Source organism: Nematostella vectensis, chromosome 4 (assembly GCF_932526225.1).
Source record: "Nematostella vectensis chromosome 4, jaNemVect1.1, whole genome shotgun sequence".
In the NCBI taxonomy this organism is placed as follows: domain Eukaryota; kingdom Metazoa; phylum Cnidaria; class Anthozoa; order Actiniaria; family Edwardsiidae; genus Nematostella; species Nematostella vectensis.
Window position 1 is genome coordinate 15,110,652 of NC_064037.1, and position 13,180 is coordinate 15,123,831.

Consider the following 13,180-nt stretch of genomic DNA (forward strand, 5'->3'; position numbering starts at 1 on the left):
TGGGTGTCCGCTTATACAGGATTATCGTATCTTATGTTCGTCCCGGAAGTCAGATTAAGGTGTCCGCTTTACCCAGGGTTGTCATGTCTTATCTTTGCTAGCATTGAGTGGATGATGCAGTACCAGGGTATGGTCGCACTGGCCGGTAACCAGGTTTGGTGGACCTGGGAAGTCGAGGACGTGTTCAGAAAGGTCAAGAAAGGAGACAAGATGGGCATGAAGAACTACGCCAGGAAGTGCCACAGACAAATTGACGACCTAGTTGTCAAGGTGATGATTATTGTCAATTCACGTCACGCTGTACCATGTTATGTCATGTTACTCGTGTCAAGTCACGTCATGCTAAAGTCATGATACTTCATTTCATATTGCTTATGTAACGTTATGTAACAATATTTTCTGTTCTGTTATGCTGGGTTTCGTGGAATGTCGCATTATATTGTGTAAAGTCGCGTTAGGTCATGTCACGTTGTGTATCGTTACGATATGCCATGTTGTGTCACGTTATGTTTGACGTGTGTTACGTCATGTCATGTCACATTATATTGTGTGAAGTCGCGTTATGTCATGTCACGCTGTGTATCGTTACGATATGTCATGTTGTGTCACTTTATGTTTGACGTGTGTTACGTCATGTCATGTCACATTATATTGCGTGAAGTCGCGTTATGTCATGTCACGTTGTGTATCGTTACGATATGTCATGTTGTGTCACGTTATGTTTGACGTGTGTTAACGTCATGTCATGTCACATTATATTATGTGATGTCTTTACAAAACCACCTTTCCTTCTCTAGGTGCGTTCAAACCTGAGTAAGAATGACCGCAAGAAGTTCAACACGGTGTTGATCATCGAAGTTCATGCTAGGGATATCATCGATAGCTTTGTCAGAGACAGGTATGAGCAGGCGTGTCATGCGAAATACCCGTTTATTAGTGTTTATAAATCGGCACGGAGGAGACGCAAGCGGAGAAGAAAGAAGAAGAACTTCTTCGTTCTTTTCTTCTGTGTTTGCTTCTCTTTTTCACTAATTTGTTCTCGGGTGGTTACCGCCTTTCTGCTTCCCCCTTTTTCTCTTCTTCCTTTGCCAATGCAAATATACCTCAAGAGAGACTAAGGCCTCTAGAGAGACTAAGGCCTCAAGAGAGACTAAGGCCTCAAGAGAGACTAAGACCTCAAGAGAGACTAAGACCTCAAAAGAGACTAAGACCTCAAAAGAGACTAAGACCTCAAAAGAGACTAAGGCCTCAAAAGAGACTAAGACCTCAAAAGAGACTAAGACCTCAAAAGAGACTAAGGCCTCAAAAGAGACTAAGACCTCAAAAGAGACTAAGACCTCAAAAGAGACTAAGACCTCAAAAGAGACTAAGACCTCAAAAGAGACTAAGACCTCAAAAGAGACTAAGACCTCAAGAGAGACTAAGGCCGGTTCTAATACTTGTTGTGCTCATAGCATCATGGACTCTCGCGAGTTCGAGTGGGAGAGCCAGTTGCGATTCTACTGGGACCAGGCGCCAGACGAACTCATGATCCGTCAGTGCACGGGGGAGTTCGGCTATGGCTATGAATACATGGGTCTAAATGGACGACTGGTTATCACCCCCCTGACAGACAGAATTTACCTTACCATCACACAGGTTAGTTTTCATGCTGCGGTCGACATGGGAGGGGGATGTATCGTACGGTCTTCCACTGTTTTGTCTATTCTATATTTCTTATGTATCTTGGAGTTGCCCCTGCTATCTTTGCTCGACTTCCCTATTGTGTATTCTTGGAGTTGTCCTTGTATCTTGGACTAGCTCCACCGTCTTTGCTTAAGTTCCCTATTGTCTATTCTAGATGTTGTCTATGGATCTGGGCTTAGCTTCGCCATCTTTGCCTAAGCTCCATCTATTGTTATCTATTCTAGGCGTTGTCCATGTATCTTCTATTGTTGTCTATTCTAGGCGTTGTCCATGTACCTTCCATTGTTGTCTATTCTAGGCGTTGTCCATGTACCTTCTATTGTTGTCTATTCTAGGCGTTGTCCATGTACCTGGGAGGAGCCCCTGCCGGTCCCGCGGGTACGGGTAAGACTGAGACCACCAAGGATCTCGCTAAAGCGCTGGGCTTGCTGTGTGTAGTCACCAACTGTGGCGAAGGCATGGACTTTAAGGTAAGGGGCGTCAACTTATACCCGAGCCAGATGGCCTTGAGGTAAAAAAAAAACGACTCTGGTGCTGCAGGTCTTAGGGCAAATCTATTTGCCCATTTATTCGATACTAATGATTCAACGGAGGCTTCAAAACAAAGATTCTCCAGTGCAACCAACTCAAATAGTTGTTTGTGAAAGTCGTAGAAAAAAGAAGGTACCTGGTTTCTTTCAGCCAAAGAAAACAAAGAAGGGTAGTGGGCTAGTTGAATGTTCAATCACGAGTTTTCTGTGGTTTGCTGGCACTTATTAAAAGAAGATTAAAGAAGAGCCTGACCAAATCTTGTGGCTGTCTTGCTCATTCTCCTGATATATGCTTGGCCAACAGAAAATTAAAAAATCCATGCGCAGCCAATAGCCCCTTAAACCGACACTCGCTTGTTTCTTTAGGTTGCCCCCCCCCCCCCCCCCCCCCGTTAAGATCATTTCCTTTAATAAACACTCACCTATTTCCCATGCGTTGTATTCTTTCCTCCACAGTCCATCGGTAAGATCTTCTCCGGTCTGGCTCAGTGTGGCGCGTGGGGATGCTTTGACGAGTTCAATCGGATCGACGTGTCCGTACTCTCCGTCGTCTCTACTCAGATTAAGACTTTGCAGAATTCCCTCAGCAGCGGACTGAAACGTCTTCAGGTACCTGCGCCTCCGAATAATTTTGGGAGCTGTGGCAAGAGGAATAACAATAGAATGTTGCTATGTCATTACCTTCCTGTAGATATGAGAAGCCTTAGTATTTGTTAGCCAGGGATTTGTAAAGGGGAAAAATACTTTTTAATTACATTAAACTTCTTCATCTTTCTTTGACCATCTTTAAAAGACAAGTTCGAAGTAGTATATGAAAAAATGTAGAAGTTATTATTGTGGTCTCAGTTGTCAGAATTGGTACATAACGTTCACTTCAGTCTACGAATAAAAGAAGAACAGGACAAAAAACATTAAACCTAAAATCTTATTTTCCCTAATTGTCCGAGCCCCAAAGGATAGCTGTTGATTTTGATTGTGTACCGATTATCTAGCTTGAAAAGAGCTTAAGCCCGTTGTTTTAGGACACAGAAATCGCTCTCTAGACACATATACTCGATTATCACTGCGCAAAGCATTTCTGCAGCTTACTAAAGCTTCTTGTTTGTAGTTCGAGGGGACTGAGATCGCTCTGGATGCTCGCATGGGTATATTTATCACTATGAACCCAGGCTACGCTGGCCGCACTGAGCTCCCTGAGAGCGTGAAGGCGCTGTTCCGACCAGTAGTGTGCATCGTCCCGGACTTACAGCAGATCTGCGAGATTATGCTCTTCTCCGAGGGATTTCTCTACGCAAAGGTAACAGCCTTGCTGTCATATGCTGGATGCTGTTGGATGGTATATAGAGCCACGATAAATCAACGGAACGGCCATTGCTTTTGCTCATTTTGATTCTCAATCCATAGGACTCGAGTGCAATCGATGATCATGGTGGGACATGACGGAAAAACATGACTTAACGCTTCAAATAAGCTCATTTCAGATCTAATAAGGCGGAAAATTTCTCTAAGTACTTAGTGAGTAATAGCAAACAAAATATCAAATGCGACTTTTTTTTTAAATTGATGCGATTTTTTGTAAAGTGTCATTGAAGTTTGAGCTTTTCGTCCCTGACCTCATACATAGCGCAAGGATGATCAAGGAAAAAATATCTTAAAAAGCAAAAATCTGGGTATGTGCATTTCGGCCTCACGTTATTTGTGTTTCAAAAATCAGTCCGGAATACAAGGGACCAATGGCCATTGTAAGAAATTGTGTCGTCTTTCTCTATCTCGAATTGCGAATTTTCCAGGTTTTTCCGTCATGTCTCATTGTGGTATATTTTAGGAGACGTAAAAACTTGACTTGCTTTATCGTTAGGGACTGCCAAGGTCTTTTTTAGCTGTTATTTGTAGCCTCGTGCGCTTTTTTTCGCGCGCATTGGAATAGAGCGCGCTAGGATGTCATTAACGTATGACGTCACAATGTATCGGTGATCATCAACGTCCGTTGCATCAAGTTAGGATTCTGGCAGCTTTAGTTTTGCTAGGTGTCTTTTACGTTGGTTATGTTGGCTGTTCGTTGGAGTGGCTAGTCGAACTGCAAGATTGTGTACTTTTTTTAGCCTTCTTCGCAATGATGAAGTTCGCTAGCATTCTACGGAAGATTGTGTACATTTCTATCCTTCTTGCGATGACGATGTTCGCTAGCATTCTACACAAGATTGTATACTTTTTTAGCCTCCTTCGTGCAATGATAAAGCTCTTAAGCATTCCTCGGATTATCAAGTGGCCATTTTCAGGGAAAAGTGTTGATGGTGTAGTCAGTCTATGTCAAATTTCAAGTAGCCGATTTGAAATGATTATTGTCCCGCACGTTTACTGTAGGCGGACAGCCTATTGCCCCCCCCCCCCCCCCCCCCTGCTCTTTACAGACACGCGGTCTACCATCTAGCTATTTTTTTAACGGTTACATTTGTCTAGATGTTGTTGATGTACTTTCGTCGTTCATATCGGACTGACCTTCGCTATTATTTGCTATCATTCACAGGTCTTGGCGAAGAAGATGACCGTCCTCTACAAACTAGCATCTGGCCAGTTGTCGAAGCAGTCGCATTATGACTTCGGTCTGCGCGCTCTCAAAGCTGTTCTTGTAATGGCAGGAGAGTTGAAGCGAGGCTCACCGGAACTCAGCGAGGTAATGCACATATATTACCTTGCGTGTACCTAGTTTCCTCAACCAGTAACTTCAGCATTATGAAGCTATAGCTTGTCAATCGTTGTGTGGAAATGAGACCCCGATTTAAAAATTGTCACATTTTGTCACATTCTATTGTCTAAATATTTAGTTTTGGGCTTATTCCATAGACGCAAATTACGAAAAGCGCCTTCAAATTTTAGTGTAAATATATCCTACAAATCGTCGTGTTGGGAAGGAATATATTGCACGAGAACCCCCCCTCCCATCCTTGTATTAATTAGCTCGCTCTTTCTGTTGCTGAGGCGTTATTCGACATAAATGTCACCATCTTTTTTCATGATTATACTTGATGCAAGCGCTGCGTGACAATACTCACCTCACTAACAAGACCAAGCTCATTCCCAGGCTCATATAAATTGAATTGTTCTAATACATGTGTTGCGTGACATGAATCTTACTCCATAATAACTATTTTTAGGATGTTGTTCTCTAACTTACCTAAATACCTGAGTGAAGCGTTAGAGAAAGTACAGAAAAGATCTCTGAGGATAATATTTCCTAACCTGAGCTACACGGACGCTCTTACAGGAGCAGACTTATTAACATTAGAAGATCGCCGCCATAAGGCTTGTATTAAACTAATTTCAGGCATTAAGCAGGATAGTGTGCTCTACCCTCTAATATCCAGAAGGGTTGTGCCTATCAATACGCCATATGCTCTAAAATCAGGGAGTTGTAGTCGCCACGTTGAAGCGGGTCGCACAGACCGCTTTTCTAAATTTGCATCCGTTAAATACGCTAAATACGCTACGCTAATTATTATTATTATTATTATTATTATTATTATTATTATTATTATTATTATTATTATTATTATTATTATTATTATTATTATTATTATTATTATTATTATTATTATACATGTGTTGCGTGACATGTAAATCCTAAAAATAATACCTATTTTTAGGATTTTGTTCTAATACATGTGTTGGGTGACATGAATCTTACTCCATAATACCTATTTTTAGGATTTTGTTCTAAGACATGTGTTGCGTGACATGAATCTTACTCCATAATACCTATTTTCAGGATTTTGTTCTTATACATGTAAAGCGTGACATGAATCTTACTCCATAATACCTATTTTTAGGATTTTGTTCTAATACATGTGTTGCGTGGCATGAATCTTACTCCATAATCCTATTTTTAGGATGTTGTACTGATGCGTGCGTTGCGTGACATGAACCTGCCCAAGTTTGTGTTTGAAGACGTGCCCTTGTTCCTGGGACTGATTGCTGATCTGTTTCCCGGACTTGACTGCCCGAGAGTCCGTTATCCCAACTTCAATGACGCTGTGGAGTCTTCTCTTACGGACAATAAGTACATCCTTCTCCCACACCAGGTACGTCACGCATTGCACATTTTGTATGTCACGCAGTGCATTATTGCTACGTTATGCAATGCAGAATAATTACGTCACGAAATACGCATTCGTTACGTCATGTATTGTCTTTTATGTACGTCACGCAATAAACACAATCACGTCTTTTCGATCATTGGGAATTAAACAAAAACCACACTCTCCCCATGCCACATAATAAGTGCATTTTATGTTGTATTGTCACATGTTCCGTCTGTTCCCTGCTTGAAATTTATAATGTTATCATGATAGAAATGATATGTTAAGGCTTAGTCTCGGTTCCTGCAGTTAGACAAGGTGGTTTAGATGTACATGTTATCATGGTAGGAATGATATGTTAAGGCTTAGTCTCGGTTTTGGCAGGCGGACAAGGTGGTTCAGATGTACATGTTATCATGATAGAAATGATATGTTAAGGCTTAGTCTCGGTTCCTGCAGGCGGACAAGGTGGTTCAGATGTACATGTTATCATGGTAGAAATGATATGTTAAGGCTTAGTCTCGGTTTTGGCAGGCGGACAAGGTGGTTCAGATGTACATGTTATCATGGTAGAAATGATATGTTAAGGCTTAGTCTCGGTTCCTGCAGGCGGACAAGGTGGTTCAGATGTACATGTTATCATGGTAGAAATGATATGTTAAGGCTTAGTCTCGGTTCCTGCAGGCAGACAAGGTGGTTCAGATGTACATGTTATCATGGTAGAAATGATATGTTAAGGCTTAGTCTCGGTTCCTGCAGGCGGACAAGGTGGTTCAGATGTACATGTTATCATGGTAGAAATGATATGTTAAGGCTTAGTCTCGGTTCCTGCAGGCAGACAAGGTGGTTCAGATGTACATGTTATCATGGTAGAAATGATATGTTAAGGCTTAGTCTCGGTTTTGGCAGGCGGACAAGGTGGTTCAGATGTACATGTTATCATGATAGAAATGATATGTTAAGGCTTAGTCTCGGTTCCTGCAGGCGGACAAGGTGGTTCAGATGTACATGTTATCATGGTAGAAATGATATGTTAAGGCTTAGTCTCGGTTCCTGCAGGCAGACAAGGTGGTTCAGATGTACATGTTATCATGGTAGAAATGATATGTTAAGGCTTAGTCTCGGTTTTGGCAGGCGGACAAGGTGGTTCAGATGTACATGTTATCATGATAGAAATGATATGTTAAGGCTTAGTCTCGGTTTTGGCAGGCGGACAAGGTGGTTCAGATGTACATGTTATCATGGTAGAAATGATATGTTAAGGCTTAGTCTCGGTTTTGGCAGGCGGACAAGGTGGTTCAGATGTACATGTTATCATGGTAGAAATGATATGTTAAGGCTTAGTCTCGGTTCCTGCAGGCAGACAAGGTGGTTTAGATGTACATGTTATTTTGATAGAAATGATATGTTAAGGCTTAGTCTCGGTTCCTGCAGGCGGACAAGGTGGTTCAGATGTACATGTTATCATGGTAGAAATGATATGTTAAGGCTTAGTCTCGGTTTTGGCAGGCGGACAAGGTGGTTCAGATGTACATGTTATCATGGTAGAAATGATATGTTAAGGCTTAGTCTCGGTTTTGGCAGGCGGACAAGGTGGTTCAGATGTACATGTTATCATGGTAGAAATGATATGTTAAGGCTTAGTCTCGGTTCCTGCAGGCAGACAAGGTGGTTTAGATGTACATGTTATTTTGATAGAAATGATATGTTAAGGCTTAGTCTCGGTTCCTGCAGGCGGACAAGGTGGTTCAGATGTACATGTTATCATGGTAGAAATGATATGTTAAGGCTTAGTCTCGGTTTTGGCAGGCGGACAAGGTGGTTCAGATGTACATGTTATCATGGTAGAAATGATATGTTAAGGCTTAGTCTCGGTTTTGGCAGGCGGACAAGGTGGTTCAGATGTACATGTTATCATGGTAGAAATGATATGTTAAGGCTTAGTCTCGGGTCCTGCAGGCGGACAAGGTGGTTCAGATGTACATGTTATCATGGTAGAAATGATATGTTAAGGCTTAGTCTCGGTTTTGGCAGGCGGACAAGGTGGTTCAGATGTACGAGACCATGTTAACCCGTCACACAACTATGATCGTTGGTCCGACTGGCGGAGGCAAGACTGTCGTCATCAATACGCTCGCCATGGCACAGACAAGGTTAGTATCTAAAATTGGCGTCTTGGTGATAATTTTTTCTTGGTTGTAACCGTTTCTTTACCTTGTCGCTCTGTGCTGCTTACTCGTATTGTTGTTGGGATCTTCTTGTAAGCTTTTAGTGAACCTATCGCTGCATCCTCTACTCTTCGCATTGTTGTCGTGACTCTGTCACTCCATGATCTCCTTTTGTATTGTTACAGTGATCTTGTGGTGACACTGCCGCTTAATGCTCTACTTTTCGTATTGTTATAGTGATCTTGTCGTGACACTGCCGCTTCATGCTCTACTCTTCGTATTGTTATCGTGATCTTGTCGTGACACTGCCGCTTCATGCTCTAATCTTCGTATTGTTATCGTGATCTTGTCGTGACACTCCTGCTTCATGCTCTACACTCCGTATTGTTATCGTAATCTTACCGTGACACTGGCGCTTAATGCTCTACTCTACGTATTGTTATCGTGATCTTGACGTGACACTGCCGCTCCATGCTCTACTCTTCGTATCATTATCGTGACAATTTCGTGATCTTGTCGTGTTACTGCCGCTCCATGCTCTACTCTCGGTATTGTTATCGTGATCTTGCCGTGACACTGCCGCTTCATGCTCTACTCTTCGTATCATTATCGTGACAATTTCGTGATCTTGTCGTCACCCTGTCGCCCCATGCACTACTCCTTCGAGAGCTTACTTCGCCTGTGTCGTTTTCCTGACTCTCTTGTGTTTCCTTACAGGCTGGGAATGCACACCAAGCTCTATGTGATGAATGCCAAGGCGTGTACCGTGATTGAGTTGTACGGAACCTTAGACCCCGTGACCCGTGATTGGACTGATGGACTGCTCTCTAACATATTCCGTGAGATCAATAAACCGACGGATAAGAACGAGCGCAAGTACATCGTGTTTGACGGCGACGTAGACGCACTATGGGTGGAGAACATGAACTCGGTCATGGACGATAACAAGCTACTAACACTCGCTAACGGCGAGAGGATACGTCTACAGAAGCACTGCGCACTGCTGTTTGAGGTGAGACATTTTAAGATATCAACATATAGAGTGGGTTATAGAAGTAATGTGAACTTCTTTGTGAGGCGAGTCACTAATATTCAATAACAACGCATCAACGCACAACTTATCAAACACATAATAATTTGTTCACGGTGAATTAAAAAGCTTCAGGGCTACCGCATTTCTGAAAAGTCAATGTCATTTTTCTATGATATTATATCTCTTTATTAAACACATTGACCCCTCATCCGGCCTGTACCGGCTTTGGGAAGTACCCACAACCCAAAAAATTCATAAATTCAAAATAAACACAACAAGATGAAGATACTCAGGCATCAGTCTAACGGATTAATGGTCTTGCAGATATGCATCCAACCAAGGTGTTGGCATCTACTCTTAAGCCAAATAATAGCACAGGTTCTTTGACAAATCTCAAACCGAACAAGGAGAGAAAAGCAGAATCACCCCTCTCAATAAAACGCTCAAAATATCACACAAGGGAGAGAGATCAGCAAACACAGCTCAAGACACAAATAAATACCTTTATTCTGATCCTCCAGGTACATTTCCTTGGCCTCAAAACACAATGTCCATTCCTTGAAGGATTGTACAACCACGAAAATATCTTTAAGTATTGCAAAGCATTCTGGGAGATTCAGGGGAAAATTCACGAGAGGAGGGCCAGTCAACACTCCTCTCCCCAAAGTCAGATGGTTTTTTATAAGTCTTTTCACCCCAAAGCCAAACAAATCAATTCCAGGTCATACAGACCCAGAATAGCAGTGTAAACAATTTTGGAATCAATTTGGTTTCAGTAAAGACAGCATTTAGGAGAGCTGTGATGATTCATTAGAAAATTATTTTCTCATCCAGGCAAAGCCAAACAAGAAAAAATCATCATGAATCCACCTTTGCTTGCAAATATTCATAAGCAAAGCACTCAATTATGCCCCAAAAGACTTCATGATGTCCTGAGACACTCTCCTAATATGCTCATAGCTGTATTTTTTATGAAAAATACAAGCAACCATCAACTTGTGCTGGCTTCAGCACAACGACGAGGGATTAAAAGTGGGGACCGCAAAGCACTGTTGTAAAGCTTGGATACCGCTGACTAGGTGCAGCTGTGTTTGACTTTGACGGGCTGTATAAAACTCAGAATAGGGGGGAGGTATCTGTTTTCAGTCTGTTTTTTGTAAATTCAGCTCCAAAAAAGCCAGGAGTCAATGGGTTAATAGTTAATATTTAACAATACTCCTATCAGGTATAAGAACAACGATAGTAGCTTATGCGAATGATTCAAGCTCAAATGCACTGGGTAACCATTATAAGAAGCGATGAGTATTATGTGTTCGAGAGTAGCGCTATCAATCACATAAATCTCTGATCATTCCCTTGTGGCAAAGGTTGCAGACTTGCGTTATGCGTCCCCCGCTTCCCGAGTCACGCTATCAATCATAAAAATGTTTGATCATTCCCTTGTATCATAGGTTGCCGACTTGCGTTACGCGTCGCCCGCCACCGTGTCACGCTGTGGCATGGTTTACGTTGATCCTAAAAACCTTGGCTACCGGCCCTACTGGCAGAAGTGGTGTAATGCCCGAAGCAATGCCAAGGAACGAGAAGAACTTGACAGGTTATTCGAAAAGTATGTGCCAGCGTCTGTGGACTTGATCCTTGAAGGCATCCTTGACGGGAAACAGGGCAAGAAACTCAAGACCATCATCCCTCTAACCAATCTCAATATGGTATGTAACAACATGTTTAAAGTAATCATCTACCGTAGACTGCATCGTATATATGTGCGCCTGTGCGTGTGCAAACTTACATAACCCATGGAATGTTTTTATGTACAAGAGCGTGTATATGATGATCACTCTTTTCGTATGTAATTTTTCTAGCGCTGCACGTCTATATTTGTGTTGAGGACATGTCTGTCCCTCCTGATCACGTGATCATTATAAAGGAGAATTAGTCAATTGATCGTGTGTCTATCCACAGGTGGAGCAGCTCTCGCACATGTTGGACGCGCTGTTGCCGCCCGCTGAGAGCAGTAACTTCCTTGGTCCGGATGTAACCGAAGCTATCTTCATATCTTCTCTCATCTGGTCCACGGGGGCGGGCCTGCTGGAGGATGGCAGGATCGTGTATGATCAGCTCATCAAGCGACTCGCGGGAATCCCGGCTAATCCTGCAGAAGGGACGGTTGTGGGACCAGGTAAAAGTCAATGTGGAACCTCTAGATGAAGCCCCTGGTAAAAAAAAAAAAAGCCAACATCACTGGCCCCGCAATGCTAGGACTTTTTGCACACTATGTTAGGAGCTACTAAGTAAATATTAATTTCGCCGTTTAGGCAACCAAGCTAACTAGTGCCAGTAGGAGCAAGAACATTATCTATATAATTAGCACTCTCCAAAGTCCGATTTTAGTTCTTCTCTCATATGCTATAAATACAAGTCCAAGAAGTGACATGATCCAGTTCAAAGATAAGCAAATGGCAAATTATTTTTTTCCTAAAAAATATAGCTAGTTGCGTGTGCGCCTTAAGAATATATAAAAATAATCCCGACACTTTAACTGTATGACTCATTCATCTTTGTAGGCTATATTAAATAAAACTAATTCATCTTTATATGATATATATTAAAGTACATTGCAATCTTCATGAAATAGAACTTCACTTCTCAAAGTCCTGATTTCAAAATATTCGGTGAAACTAAATAAAACGTTCATTAAGCGAATACCTACATATCTCCATTGTCTTGGGTGTTCCTCTGTACTTATCCGTTCTTGTTTTCCAGGTGAACTTCCCAGTGCGCAGCCCACACTGTACGAGTATTATTTCGACAGCAAGAAGCTCCTGTGGGTGCCCTGGTTAGACGTAGTCCCCGAATACGTACATAACCCGGACCTCAAGTACAACGAGATACTCGTACCAACTGTAGACACAGTACGGACAACATGGCTGCTACAACTTATGGTCAACATACACAGGTTAGTCCGTTTGTTTTCTTTTCAAAATGTGTTGGGCAACAAACGCAGGTTAAATGTTTCTTTTTTATTTTTAAATATACCACCTAGGTCAACATGCAGAGGTTAAAGCCGCATTGTCATCAGTTTACTTCCGGAGGTCCGACAGAAACCTCAACCATTAAAAGACAGAAGAATCTATTCAAATCCGAGATATTAAACAGGCCATCCGCTCTAAATTATCAATCACATCCTCAAAGAAACTTTCAATAAACACACTGCTGTCAATATTTTGAAATATTTTTAGCGGAGATTGTTAAGTAATCGACCGGAAGTAAACTGGTGACAATGCGGCTTTAAAAAGCTCGTTTATTGGTTTGTGCTCTCTTCAAAGTGTGCCATGCTGGTAAACATGAGTACAATCATGCTCACAATAACTCGTATCACACGAGTGGTCAATCAAAGCTACATTCTGATAGGTAAACCAACTAGTAGGCTATAAGTTATGCCTTATTAGAAGGAAATAAGCCATAGCCAGCTAGTAGCGAATAGTGATAAAATACACAAGCCCGACAATACTATAAAGCATAAGCTAGATCACTCTGGTATGTAGCCAAATCCAATAAACGACCCGTTACTGCAAAGTCAAAAAAATCCCAGAGTTTTTTTGGGGGGTCAGATTTTTATCAGAGAATCCCCCCCCCCCCCCGGAATAAGGTCCACTTTTTCGGATTCCGCACCCCCCTCAAGAAAAA

The 13,180-nt window shown here is 42.0% G+C and overlaps 1 protein-coding gene across 1 annotated transcript in view; it reads left to right on the top strand.

The window, feature by feature from the left end:
- LOC5507284 (dynein axonemal heavy chain 10-like) overlaps positions 1 to 13,180 on the top strand; it is a 54,375-nt gene that overhangs the window by 19,441 nt on the left and 21,754 nt on the right. Inside the window, exons 26-38 of the mRNA XM_048726516.1 lie at positions 102 to 270; positions 798 to 898; positions 1,455 to 1,638; positions 2,022 to 2,156; positions 2,673 to 2,825; positions 3,325 to 3,513; positions 4,744 to 4,890; positions 6,104 to 6,295; positions 8,327 to 8,445; positions 9,178 to 9,472; positions 10,945 to 11,202; positions 11,456 to 11,672; positions 12,257 to 12,449. Of these exons, the coding sequence (XP_048582473.1) occupies positions 102 to 270; positions 798 to 898; positions 1,455 to 1,638; positions 2,022 to 2,156; positions 2,673 to 2,825; positions 3,325 to 3,513; positions 4,744 to 4,890; positions 6,104 to 6,295; positions 8,327 to 8,445; positions 9,178 to 9,472; positions 10,945 to 11,202; positions 11,456 to 11,672; positions 12,257 to 12,449 (2,352 nt within the window). The remainder of the gene's footprint in view (positions 1 to 101; positions 271 to 797; positions 899 to 1,454; positions 1,639 to 2,021; positions 2,157 to 2,672; positions 2,826 to 3,324; positions 3,514 to 4,743; positions 4,891 to 6,103; positions 6,296 to 8,326; positions 8,446 to 9,177; positions 9,473 to 10,944; positions 11,203 to 11,455; positions 11,673 to 12,256; positions 12,450 to 13,180) is intronic.